At 41.2% G+C, this 12,996-nt stretch overlaps 2 protein-coding genes across 2 annotated transcripts in view; one reads left to right on the top strand and one right to left on the bottom strand.

The window, feature by feature from the left end:
- Positions 1-7,941, top strand: part of TIMP3 (TIMP metallopeptidase inhibitor 3) — a 36,340-nt gene extending 28,399 nt beyond the window's left edge. The window contains exons 3-5 of the mRNA XM_015863707.2: positions 1,689-1,800; positions 2,456-2,577; positions 3,235-7,941. Of these exons, the coding sequence (XP_015719193.1) occupies positions 1,689-1,800; positions 2,456-2,577; positions 3,235-3,432 (432 nt within the window). The 3' untranslated portion in view covers positions 3,433-7,941. The remainder of the gene's footprint in view (positions 1-1,688; positions 1,801-2,455; positions 2,578-3,234) is intronic.
- The window catches only part of SYN3 (synapsin III), a 191,556-nt gene that overhangs the window by 118,978 nt on the left and 59,582 nt on the right, over positions 1-12,996 (bottom strand). The window contains exon 6 of the mRNA XM_015863657.2: positions 10,032-10,121. Within this exon, the coding sequence (XP_015719143.1) occupies positions 10,032-10,121 (90 nt within the window). The remainder of the gene's footprint in view (positions 1-10,031; positions 10,122-12,996) is intronic.

Below are 12,996 nucleotides of genomic sequence, written 5' to 3'. Positions count from 1 at the left end.
TCAGCATGCGTTTCCCCACAGTACTACCCCTGTGAAGCAAGGCAGAGCTGTTTTGCAGATGAGGAATGAAAATGCACTAAAGACTAAATAACTCATCCAAGGACACATAGGGTGCCTGTGCCAGCACTTAGATCTTCAGCTATCTCAATGGTGATTGGAAATTCTGAGTAGATCATCCCATACCAATAAAACTGCAGGAATAAAGTAGAGATGAGGCAAGGTTCAGTTCTTCTATATTCAGTGTAAGGCTTTGCTGAGCTAAGAATATAGTGCTTTATTCCAAACATGATCTCTGAGCTTCTGTTTTTACAGTATGATTAATTTTTAAAAAATGCTTTCCTTGCATATTTGTTGGGCGTAGAAGGCAGGCTGGAAAATAGAAACCCTCTGGAATGTCTTTTACTGTACACAGCAGTGCTGTTACTGAACTGTGATAGCTGCATAAAAGGCTGGTTGGAGTACTGTCAGTAAGGATACTCCCTGGATAACCGTAAGGTGATTTGACATGGAAAAATGCACATAGAAAAATTGTAGCTTATTGTTTGTTTGTATATGCAGTACCTGGATCTAGCATATGAATGTCTTCTCTACCAACAAAGCTAACAGAGAAAAGGGTAGGTTAAGAAAGACTGTGAAATTGTGATTCTTTCTGCCCTCCATTGTTTTCCTTTAACTTCTTAATGTTGGCAACTCATGTATCTTGCGGCAGGGGAGGAAAAAGAGCCTGAATAATTTGAAATATCCAAATTCTAAAGATGAAATTTGGAGGAAAATTATCCTCAATGTTTCAAAAAAAGAATATGATTTATTGGGTTCAGTGTATGCTTGTAATGGTTACCTCATTGCCATGCACAGACTCTTTATACTACTAAACAAGTATGTATGAGTTTCCCTAAATGGCAGTGGTAAGGTCAAGTCAGATAAGGACACTTGCTAATTCCTGATTGACTCCAACTGCCAGTGTGTCTGTGAGTTCATATTTCAGTTAAATTGAACTGCATCTTGGCTTCCACTTAACGATTATGAAAAAGGAGAAGAAGCATAGAGGAATTATGTATACATGATATTGTTTTCATGGCAGCCATCAATAACAGGCTAATTTTAAGTAGAATTCTATTTCTGCTTTCATTAGAGAAACGTTAAATCCTTGCTGAGGTCAACAGGAGTTGTGTGTGCTAGGCATCTGAGAAGTAGGCATCTGGCTTGATGACTTGGATCAAGCAGCAAAAGCTTGAAGCTCTTACAGCACTGATACTGGAAAACAAGATCATTGTTTAAAAGAAAATAATCCCCTTGTTCACAAGAAATTGTTTAAGTCACATGAATGAGAAAGAAGCCAAACTTGAACCAATTTCTCCCTGATTATAAGCTACATAAAGGAAAAAAAAAACTTGTTGAGGATATTGGCAGAGCTTGCTACGTTCGTACTTCTTTACTCCCTTCGTGCCACTAGAACTAATGAGAGCAGGGAAAGGGATCCCCCTGTAGAGTTGTACAGGTGGGTATTCTGTCCTGTGAGAAGATTGTTAGGGAGACTTCCCTCGGAATCCAGCTAGTACTGTTAGTCCTTCACCCTAAACAGTAAAATTCACTGCTTGCTGCCACAGTCCAGAAGCATAGATTGTAAAGAATCTGAGTGAAAAGTTGTTATCTTACGATGACTTAATGCCTTTTTATTCTTTCTCTAGATGTACAGGGGCTTCCAGATAATGCCACATGTTCAGTACATCTACACAGAAGCCTCAGAAAGTCTTTGTGGTGTGAAACTGGAGGTCAACAAGTACCAGTATCTGATTACAGGTAAAGGACAATGTACTTTGTAATCAAAATCTTCCATTCTATACATATGGCTGCTAAAGACATGGCAGCTGTGTACACAGCTCTGTTAAAAGCCTTCCAAATATTAAGGTGTTCACCAGTGTCTTGGAGTGAAAAGACAAGGGTTGATGGGCACAATCTGGAACATGAAAAGTTCCATCTGAATATGAGAAAAAACTTCTTTAATTTGAGGGTAACAGAGCACTGGAACAGGCTGCCCAGAGAGGTTGTGGTATCTCCAAAGGCTTTAGCAAGGGATTGGACTAGATGACCTCCAAAAGGTCCTTTCCAGCCCATCCTATTCTGAGTACAGACAGCTGAGATAAGAGATGCAAGGAGATAAGTGATATGATAGTCCTTTTGAAGGTGCCAATTCACTTAGCGTTGCTCTATTGTTGAGACAAACTTGTCAGTATTACTCACCTGTATGTTGGTGCTTACAGCTGGCACAGCAGTCCTAACTTACAGAAGTGCTGTAATCTTTCTGGTCAGAAATTCCCGAGCCAGTTAACAAAAAGAAAGCAGTTGTTGAGCAGGGACTGAAGCCAAACATGTTGAGAGCATTAGCGGTCTCAGGAAATGAGCAAAGTGCTTGAGCTGAGAAGTGCTAACTTGTGACTGTGTGTCTGTTTTCAAGGCCGTGTGTACGAAGGGAAGGTTTACACTGGCCTGTGCAATTGGTATGAGAAATGGGACAGACTGACTCTGTCCCAGCGTAAAGGACTGAATCATCGTTATCATCTGGGCTGTGGATGCAAGGTAAGTGGTGTTTCTAATTGTGTAGTGTGAAGATGTTAGAACCCTAGAGTTTTGTTTCCTCTAGCTGGTAATACCAGTAATAGCGATCAGCCAGTGAAGGAAATAAAGGACAGTGGTTTTTGCAAGGAAAATGGAACAGCTCAGCTTTAGTTTTGAGACTAGAGAAGAGATACATAAAAGTGCTGTGTCTATACCTTTGTAACTCCATGTTAGAGTTTAATTGGGATTAGGGAAGCCTTTTAGAATCCACACAGAATCGTTTGCAGATGAATGAAATCAGGTACTAAATGTTTGGCAAGAAATGGCCAGCTTTTTTTTCTTTTTTTTCTTTTTTTTTTTTCCTTTTTTCTTGTGCAGACAAGTTGAATAGTTAAAACCAGGCAGCTTGGTGGCAGTACCAAGATTTTGCTCATGGCCTCAGGCCTGCAAAAGCACAGCTAAAAAGCTCAACTTTTCTATACCCGAGAAGCCTCTTTGACTCTGGAGTTACCTGTGTATGTGAAGTTAAGCACATGTTTACATACTTAGTAAGCTGAGGCTGAATTTTGATTTAGTGAGGTTCTAAGGAGAGGAATTTTTAATCCCTTGCTTCTGGTAGAAAGGCATTTTATATTAAGGTTCTGTGTCGCCTCACTGGTTTGCTCTTTGCAATTGCAGATTCGGCCCTGCTACTATTTGCCCTGCTTTGCCACCTCCAAGAATGAGTGCATTTGGACAGACATGCTCTCCAACTTCGGCCACTCAGGACACCAAGCGAAGCACTATGCCTGCATCCAGAGGGTGGAAGGTTACTGCAGCTGGTATAGAGGATGGGCACCTCCAGATAAAACGATCATCAATGCCACAGATCCCTGAGCACGCTGTACCTTCTTTATCTTCCCTCTCCCTTACTTGTGGCTGATCTTCCTTTGGACACTAACTCTTACCCGATCATGATGATGACAATGAAATTAGTGCCTGTTTTCTTGCAAATTCTAGCACTTCGAACACTTAAAAAAAAAAAAAAAAAAAAAAAAAAAAAAATAGAAAAAAAAAAAAAAGGAAAGAAAAAAGTCTGTGCTACCTTACTGAATTTGTAGTAGTTACCTTTTCCATTTTTGATACCACTCGTTTTGGTCAGATGACGTTTGGGAGCTTACTTTTGCACACCAGAGGGAAAAACGGAGGAAAAAAAGCAAACCAAGGAGCTCTTGCTCTCTTACTCGTATCATTAGCTGTAGCAATATAATCTCTATTTTTTTAGGAAAAAAAAAATCTAAAAACTATGCCGATCAGGCACTGTATTCTTCTGTGCGCTGGCTTCCCCTCGCCCCTCTTCATGCACTAAATGCTGAAAATGCGTAGACAAATCTGTTTAAAGGAAAACAGGTTTCATTAATCAGATTGGCAGATGAAGCAAACTGAAAAGAAACCCAGCTTAAACTCTGGATAAAAATGACATCCAAGAAAAATCCTCCTCTATGGAAGAGATTGGCAATGTGATTGACTCCAGCAGTGGGAGAAATTCACCTGGTGTGTCTGACCACATCATCTGGTAAAAGCATTGTTGGCTGACTGTCCTATCTAATGCAGTCACAGCGTGATTGCAACAGCACGTTTAAAGCTCTGGCTTTCTCCAGAACAAAGGAGAGAGTGTTTTGTATTTTTGTTGTTTAAAAAACAAAAGCCTCGTCCCCTGTGTTCAGGGATGTAAATCCACCTGCAGCAGAGCAGATAAAATGCTGTGGCATCCTGTTTTGAACAGTGTTGGTCCCTGATCTCTTTGCAGCTCAGCTTCAACAGCACAAACAGCTTGTAAACACCTTAAGCCAAACATGCAAAAATACCGACTGTAAATCAGTCACACGGGAGAGGGAAAGGGGAGACTTGCTAGAGCTCTTACTATAAAAAAATCTATTGCCAAAATAGTGTTTTGCTGAACTAAGATGTAAATACATACACATAATGACATAAGCTATTTTTGAAAGGACGTGGAAATTCTTTGGTGTTAGAAACAAAAGAATGGTTTGATTGTGTTTTAAAGACAGAAATATTGACATTCCGAGTCAGTGAGTTGTTCTTAAGATATTGAAGCTCCAGTGTACCTGCAGTAGCGGCTACAGTCAATGTTTCCTCTGTACCCCAGCACCACAGTTCCTCCCTGCAGCTACACTAGCTGTGTTTGTTTATATGGTGAGAGGAAGTGTGTATGTGGGGGGGGGGGGGGGGTAGGCAAGGAAGAGTGGTCTCCTAATAAGTGCTGGCTGGGATCACAACATTTCAGCTGCCCAGAGGATTCCTTCTGTGTCAAGTGCTGTTTTCCCCCTCTAGGCACTGTAAAGCATAGATCTGTGCATGTGCTCATACTGTGTCCTGCAGTGATGTGGGAGGAGGAGCCTTACTGTCTTGTGCTTTGCTGTTGACTGGAGAAGTTTTTTTGTTCTATTTTGTTTTTTATTAAGAAAACTATAATATAATTTTTCTTATCAAATAAAAGTATTTTAAGTTTTAATGATGGTGAAGAAGGGGTTCTGACAAAATGGGTGACTGAGTTTTGAATGGGGAGGGTTTGGGCAGGGAGAAGATTATGCTTAACTTCATTTTTGTATTATTATGATTATTTATCTTAAGTTTCTGTATATCTTCAATTCATTCCACTTAGAAAGCAGAGCTGCCACCAGCAGGAGAAAGTGTTGCAGCGATCCCAGCCCAGGGCAATCCAGCATTTTATAGTCAGTGACTTTCTCAACTGTTGAAGAGTTGTTTGAGGCCTCTTTGCTAAATGGAAAGGAGTGGATGTCTAAGATAGATCCTGATGCATTTTTATGGCTCTTCTATGCTACCAGTGCTCTGACAGATGTACATGCCTTGAAACGCCCCACTCACTAGATGAATTGTTACAGCAAAAAGTGTCAGAGCTTCGTTTTCAGCATGAGCTTTAAAGGGCATTTGCAAAGAGCTGGTATAGGAGGCAACTAGGTTTGCTGTGTATTTCTTTTTTCCAGCTGCTCTGAGTGGCAATACAGAACTCAACACACTGAAAATCTGTTGGATTTTCCTGTGATTCAGGCTTGGAACACTTTTTAAAGCATCCTCTTCCCTGTGACTACTCCTAAATTATAGGTTGGAGATGAGAGGGAGAGTAGGGTGCTTCATAGCACCCATCATAGGTTCAGATCAAGAGCGTTGCCCCTTTTAGCAGAGTATGGGATCAGGCTTTTGGACACAGTGGGGCAACCTGTTTGAGCTGTGTACTGCCAACAAAATCTCCGAGGACTCCATCTCAGTTCTGAGTGCAGAGTGGAGCCAACCTGGCCAGCAGGGATGCTTCCACCCTCACTGTCTGCATTGTGTGGAGTCAGCGGTTCTGGAGATGCTTCTCAAGCTCAAAGTGACCTCGCAAAGCTGATGTTTCTTTGAGCTGCAGCCACTTATCATGGCTTCGGACGCTGAATGAGAATGCCTCTCGAAGCAGTGAGGTGTTGATTTTTCATGTAATTGCAGCTCTGCATATTTTACCTGTCACTGATTCATGTAGCTGTAGCTGAGACATCACAGTATTTCACTCAAATTATTGTGAAAATATTTTCATTCTAATGCTATGAGGGCTTGTGTCCCCAGGTAGGATATAATGTAGCTATGTGCTTTGTAAACAACAAAACAGCAACCACATTACCAGAAAACAAAACTGAATTCACATGTTATATTGCAGACGGTAAAATATTTCTGAGATGCATACAGCTAGACTGGCAAGGGTTGGGGTTTGGTAGCAAATCGTTTCCCTTGTTGTGTGAAGAAAGAGTAGTTAAGACTTAAAAACGTGGAGCCAAAAGGAGGGGGAAGAATCCAGTAAAATACATTTCTTTTGGGAAGCTACTTAATTTTGTTTCTGTGCATGCTATCAGGGACGTGTGCTTTTTGGGCTAAGCTTTAGTTTTTGCTTGCATTAAGGACTTGCCTGAAGATTCCCTTGAAGTAGAAGGGAGCTCTTAACGTGGCTTGTATTGGCTTTAACTCAGACTCTAAGACTTATTCCTTTCTCTCTCTGCTCTCCTTTCTCCTATCCTACTAAGTCACTACTTCCCATTGTGAGACAAAGCTCAAAGTGATCAAGAAACGTTTAGATGTTGTACTAAGGGACATGGTTTTGTGGGGAAGTATTGGTGGTAGATGGATGGTTGGACTAGATGATCGTGGAGGTCTTTTCCAACCTTGGTGATTCTATGATTGTTCTCAATTGTTAGAATACACCATAAGGGATGTGGGCACTGAGAGATGGGATGTGAGGAGGCAGGTATGAAGTTCTCCCTTAAATACTGGGTACTGGAGCATACAATGGCTCACACAAGTCACCTCTCCCGTGCTCCTCACTTCACCCTGCAATCAGAGGTTAGATGGAAACTATCAACTGCCCATTTCATGTGAGCATGATCTTTGGGCACATGTAGGATGAAGGCAACTCTGTATGCCAACATCATTAGAAACTCTCTTGCTTTTTAAGTTATAATTATTTATATTTTCCCTTTTTTTTTGCTTGAGAGTGTTTTCCCCTTAGAAATATAAGAAGTATGAAAAATATATTGAAGCCTAGGGAATAGTTTTCCTTTCCAAAAAGGGAAGAGATGGAGAACAGGAAGAGATCTGTGTTTGGAGTACCTTGACTGAAGTCCTCTTGGGATCACTGAGATACTGTGGTCCCCTTCTGTGGTAGGCTTCCCTCACCCCTCTGTGGGACAGAACTGCAAGTTTAGGACTAAAATTCTCATGTTTTGAAAAACTACATGGCCTTTTATATAGGGCTATTTGAAAACCTAAATGTATCACCATATCCCATTCATGCTGGTTGGAGTACTATCTCAGGGTGATTAATGGCAAACACATTACAGTGTTTTTCACAATAAGGACTCAAAGTAAAAGCCTCCATGGGAACAAACCTCCATTCTTTCTTTGAATAAAATATTGAAAATGTCTGTTCTAGCTTAGAAAGGCAGGGGAAAACTTTTGCAGAACCTTTTTTAGTTAGAATAAGTTTCTTTTGGTGTTACCAGTCTTGACAATGAGCTTACCACTCCTCTAAGCACTGCTGCTTTGCCTGTACTGGTTTCCCATTCTCTCTGACACTACCCTTCCTTCACAGAGCCACTCTGCTGTTCCTGATAGCCATGGAAATTTGGGGAGGGAACCAAACCTGCGTGAAAAATCTTGTCCAGAAGGAATGTATTTGTTGCTAAATTTTCTAGCACTGTTTACAGTTTTCCTCCATGTTATTTATAAATTTTATATTCAGTGAATGTATATTGTCTTTTAAGGTAATGTTGCATAATGTTCACTTTTTATAGTGTCCTTTTATTCTAAACAGTAAAGTGGTTTTATTTCTATCACAGACATTCTGTCTCTGCTTCACTTATGTTAGTTTCTGCCCACTTTAAATGTACACAGATGGATTTGCAAGTGGATTTATTCATTTCCTTCCCTTTCTTGATACTGTTTATTGGGCTCAAAGCAGACATTCCAACTCCGGCAATTCTTGCTCTTTGGCGAAGACACCACCCTGTAATCCCACCTCCTTTCTGGAGTTGATCTCTTGATGACTTGTCATAAGCCCAGGAGGAACAAGAAATTGTTTTAGAAGTTAACATATCCTACTTGTTAATTGGCCATAGGGGGTCACTGCAGAGCAGGGCTATCATAGTGACTAAGTCACTTAGCACCAGTAGGGCCTTAGAAGAACAGTTGCCTGATTGCTTTTATTCCTAGTAAGCTAGGGGACTGTTGAAATGTACACACCCATAGCTAAGGAATTGGAGGTTCCTTGTTCAGATCTTTTCTGCTGTGAAATATCAGAGCCGTGTGTCTTTTCTTTAGGTTTACTGCTTAAGGCTGGGTAAAAATGCCCTCTTGCCATGAGAAGCAAGCTTGAGAGAAAACATTTTCAACTAAATTAAAATACAGATCCAGGGGCAGCAAGCAAAGCACCCATGTTAACTCATATAACTTGAAAACACCTCCAGGAAAGGAAAGGAAAGACCACGGAAGGGAGATTGTTATAATTCCTGATACCTAGAGAAGCTGATGAACAGTGTGCAAGTTTCACATATATTTGCTTGAGTGCTGACTACAGCTTTCTTGCCTTAAGTGCTCACACTCTCAGCTCTGGATACTGAAAACACGACTAGAAAGATCTTAGGAAGTTATGTAGACTCATTCCATTTTTCCCCAAGGCAAAAGAAAGAAGCTGACTCCCCCCTCCCACCCACCCCTACATCTGGGAAGGGCAGGTTGTAATTTGCCCTAGCAGATTGTTGCTTGTGTAAATGTTTGGAAAGAGACTGATTTAAATCAGATTACTTCAACTTGCACATCAACAATAGTGCATGATCAGATGATATTATCTACAGTTTTAAAAGGTTCCTGTATTCTTTGGGAAGTAAGCAACAGCATCTGCAAGCTGGTGATAAGTTACACAGATGACAAATAAGTGAAATTAATTAAGATCAGTGCTTCACTAAACCAAACTACGATACTGATTATAAATGTGTTTACATGCAAAGGAATCAGATTTTGAGACAAAAAAAAAAAAAGTAATGATAAATTGCCAGGTAGCACATTTGCAGTGAGAAGCTTAATCAACTCTTCAAAACATATCATATCTGAAGTAATGGCCAAAGTCACAACTGTCCCCAAAACAGTATGCGTATCACAAATCCCTCTTCATAAATAATGAGGATTAAATGCAACAAGATGTATCGATTACTTTCTCTTAAAGATCTGCAACCAACTCTTGCCCAGTACATAAGGACCATCCATTTCTTTGTCTTAAATGCTCATGCAGCTCTCATCACTGCCATACTTGAGTGTTTCACAGTATGACTGTACTTACCTTCATCATGTACATGTGCAATATGAATGAACTGCTTACCCTACAGCATGGTTAGTTAGAGTGCACAGAGTATCGGAACAGTGATAAAAACTAACACCAAGTTTGCAGTGGGCATTTCTGCATCTCCCATTGGAAGGTGCCCTAAGAGGTTGGTATGGTGCCCAGCAGCCATGTGGCACACCAGGTGCTTCAGTGTTGGTAGGAAGACCAGAGCCACAGGGCAAAGGAAACAATATAAGCTGAGAACAACCTCTGTTTTTGGAACTCCAGTTTTCTTTGACTGCCTCGTAAGGCTGATAAATATTTCATGGATGGCAACCTCATGACAGACCAAGCAAACGTAAGACAAACAACTATTTCTGCCCCTATCCCAGATACTTTATGTATTGTAAACAACTCTAGTTTGACAGGAGGGGAAACGGTTTATCTGAACAAAGTGATTCTGTCCTCTATGGGATGAGCTTTCTTGCTAGCAATTCTCTGTAAGCAAAAATTGAGGCTCTTCCCAACATACCTACCACTCTCTCATGCCCAAATCACATTTACTGCTTCTCTCCCACCCATGCTGGAATCAGAAGAAAGCAGAAGTACTCACCATCTGCTTATGGCTTGGGAAGAAACTTTGCTCCACGAGAGGGAACTTCTCAGGACCCAGAGAGCTGAAGATTTTAATGAGCTGAGAAAACTTGGGAGGGACAGAGGGGGACCAAAAAAATAAAAACAAAAATGGAGAGAGTAGATGTTAGTGGCTTATTGTGCAACAGGTAAAAGCTTGCAAAGTGTTTTGGTACTGGTGAAGGAGGAGAGCCTTTCCCACCTTGCTTTCTTGAATGGAGAGAAGAACAGCAAGTAAAAACTTGCACTAGTTACCCAGGGCCAAACTGAACAGTATACACAACCTTGGACCAAGGGATGGAGTTCAGGAGCCAGAAGGGGGTCGGTCTGGGTTTAGTTACAGATCTACTAAGAACAAGCATTAAATTCCCTTCTTGTTAGAGGAAAGGGCTTAGAGGCACAACCAGGTAGGAAATCACTCGTGAGCAGAGAGAAACAAAACCAAAGCTTTTCTTTGTATCTGTCCCACAGCCAAAATAAAGCAAGACATATCTACCCGTGGCGCTGAAGGGAAAGAGAATAGCTAAGGGAGAAAGATGACAAGAGGACCACCAGGTCTGAGTACCAGACCAAGGAAGCATGACTGACACTTTTTTCAATCATAACTGGCACTTATTATGAACTAAGGGTTTCCCAACATCCACCCAAGCAGAGCATAGCCATGCCCCACCTACATGTCCCAGGTAGCCATCATCCCAGTCTGTCAGCTGAAGCTTCATCATTATCACCATTATTATCATCCTCATAAACTGTTTGTTATTTGCGATTGTGCCCAGCCAGATTGAAAGTTTCCCACAATAGGAGTATTCTGATTTCTAGTTATGCTCCAGAGATCCAACAGAAGTTTAGCACAGTGAGTTCCTGCTCTAAAATGACAATTTCTGAATAATCAGACTAATCCATACATTGTCTGCAGCCTCCCTACATAATACATTGATCAGATGGAAAAAACAAACAGATCTGTCTAAGATAAACCTGATACCTAGAGATAGTATGAGAGTTAGCACAAATAAGGGAATAAGAATTGACATACATATTCAAAACCTTCCAAATCTTAGAAGCAGATGCATGATTCTTCACAATCACGCATAGAGCTACACCCTTCCCCCTCTGAAGAGATACAGCCCTGTTCCCATGGACAGTGCTGAACTGGCAGTGCTGTCAGTGATGTGGTAAGACCAGTCTTACAGGAAAGGAAAGAGGCTGAATACAGTAGCTTGATTATTTTCATGAATGTTGAGAGAATAAAGTGATGGGGGATTGCTGGACAAGAAGTGAGAATCCTGGCTCCTGCTGAGCTGGTAGACATGGGTGAACTCACTCCCCATCGGTGTCCTAATTGCAAAGTGATTTAGAAACAGCATCAAGTTTCCAAGTCCCCTGAAATGTGGTAAGATTGAGTTAAGTTAACAAAAGGCCCTCAGCCTGGGCCAAGTCTCACTGTAAGTTCTTTATGTAAGTTCCTCCAAGTTTCTCATTAAAGCTAGGGGTGTATTCATCTTGAAGGCAATCTTTGTGTCACCTTTATCAGTGGAGGAAGGTGGCATACTTTAGGGGAAGGGAACAGACATCTAGGGAACAAGGAAGAGAAGAGAAAGCCTCATTTCTTCCAAATAGTATGCGCTGTCTGATCTTACACATTCTAGGCACTTCAGGGGAATGGCAAAAGGCAGCTTCAAACTCAAGGTTAGATTGCAGATAAAGATAGAGCTGCTGTGATAGTGCTCCTGTCCCACTTCCTGGGCTAGTCCAAGCAAAAACAATTCTCTACAAGAAATTGGAACTTGTCTTGGTAGGTGAGAAGAAACACTCCTTTGAGAGTTAAAGGGCAATCTATGTGAAGAAACAAAAACGCAACCAGCATGTAAAAAAAATCCCAGAACTTTGGCTGCAGGGTGTGTGCCAGACTCAGGCTACGTGCTGAAGCAGCAGCTGCCAACAGATTTGCAGACAAATTGGAAGAATTCTTTCACTAATCTCATGTGTCAAAATATGGCATTTAAGAAAGCCTAGGAAACATCAAGAGCTGGCATATCCCATCACTAACACCACCACCCCTTCATATGCATCAGTAGATTAGAGAAAAACTCCCTGTGTAGAATAATTATTGTTGGCAAGAAGGGTATTGATGTTGGGGGATGGAGGACAGTTTTCTTCTCCTTACTTGTATGAGACCTGCACATCCTAGAGAAGAAAAAACAAAGTCCTGTTTTGACAAGCAAAGTGAGGAAACATGACTTACAATGTGACAGAGACAGGGAGAAAAAGAAAAACACCCAGGCTGAGAGCAGCGCATGTCCTTTGCTGTGTGCGAATGCAGACCTGCTGAACCACGGGCACTGTGATGTTGAGGTGACTTCTGTGTTACATTAGGAAATCAGCACAAATATAATAACTGGAGCAGCTGGGTGGCTGATGGGTAGCATCCCAACTTCTTCCTTGGGCTTACTTTTGATGCATGCAAGCAAGAGTCTCAGTGATCTACAAAATCTCTGCCTTTGGTATTGACCTTGATGAGTCACTTCCTTCCTTTTTTCCTTTTTGATGCTTATTGGACAAGACATTGGCAGAGAAGTGCATGTTGCATGGTACAGGAGCCTCTCGGATACCTGATGATAGAGCTCAAGTCACCACTCCTAATGCATTTTAGATGGGTAGGAATATTCTTGTCAGCAATCCAACCAGAAATAAATGCCCCTTACACGTTTTGGTGTCAATTCTTACTGCCTGTTGTTCCACTGATCTTAGTGAGATTGCATCCAAGTCTGCAGAGCAAAACATAGGGTAAGGCAACATGGCAAAGTCAGGATCTGAGGCACTTGGAACAGATAAGCAAGTGAAATACCTTGCTTGGCTGCTTGTTTTCAAGGTACTTGCAGGGAATTTCCAGAGAAATAAGAAGATACATTCAGAACATCTCAAGTCCATTTGTATACTTTTAAAAT

Source organism: Coturnix japonica, chromosome 1, assembly GCF_001577835.2.
Source record: "Coturnix japonica isolate 7356 chromosome 1, Coturnix japonica 2.1, whole genome shotgun sequence".
Lineage (NCBI taxonomy): Eukaryota > Metazoa > Chordata > Aves > Galliformes > Phasianidae > Coturnix > Coturnix japonica.
This window is presented reverse-complemented; position numbering and strand designations above follow the sequence as displayed.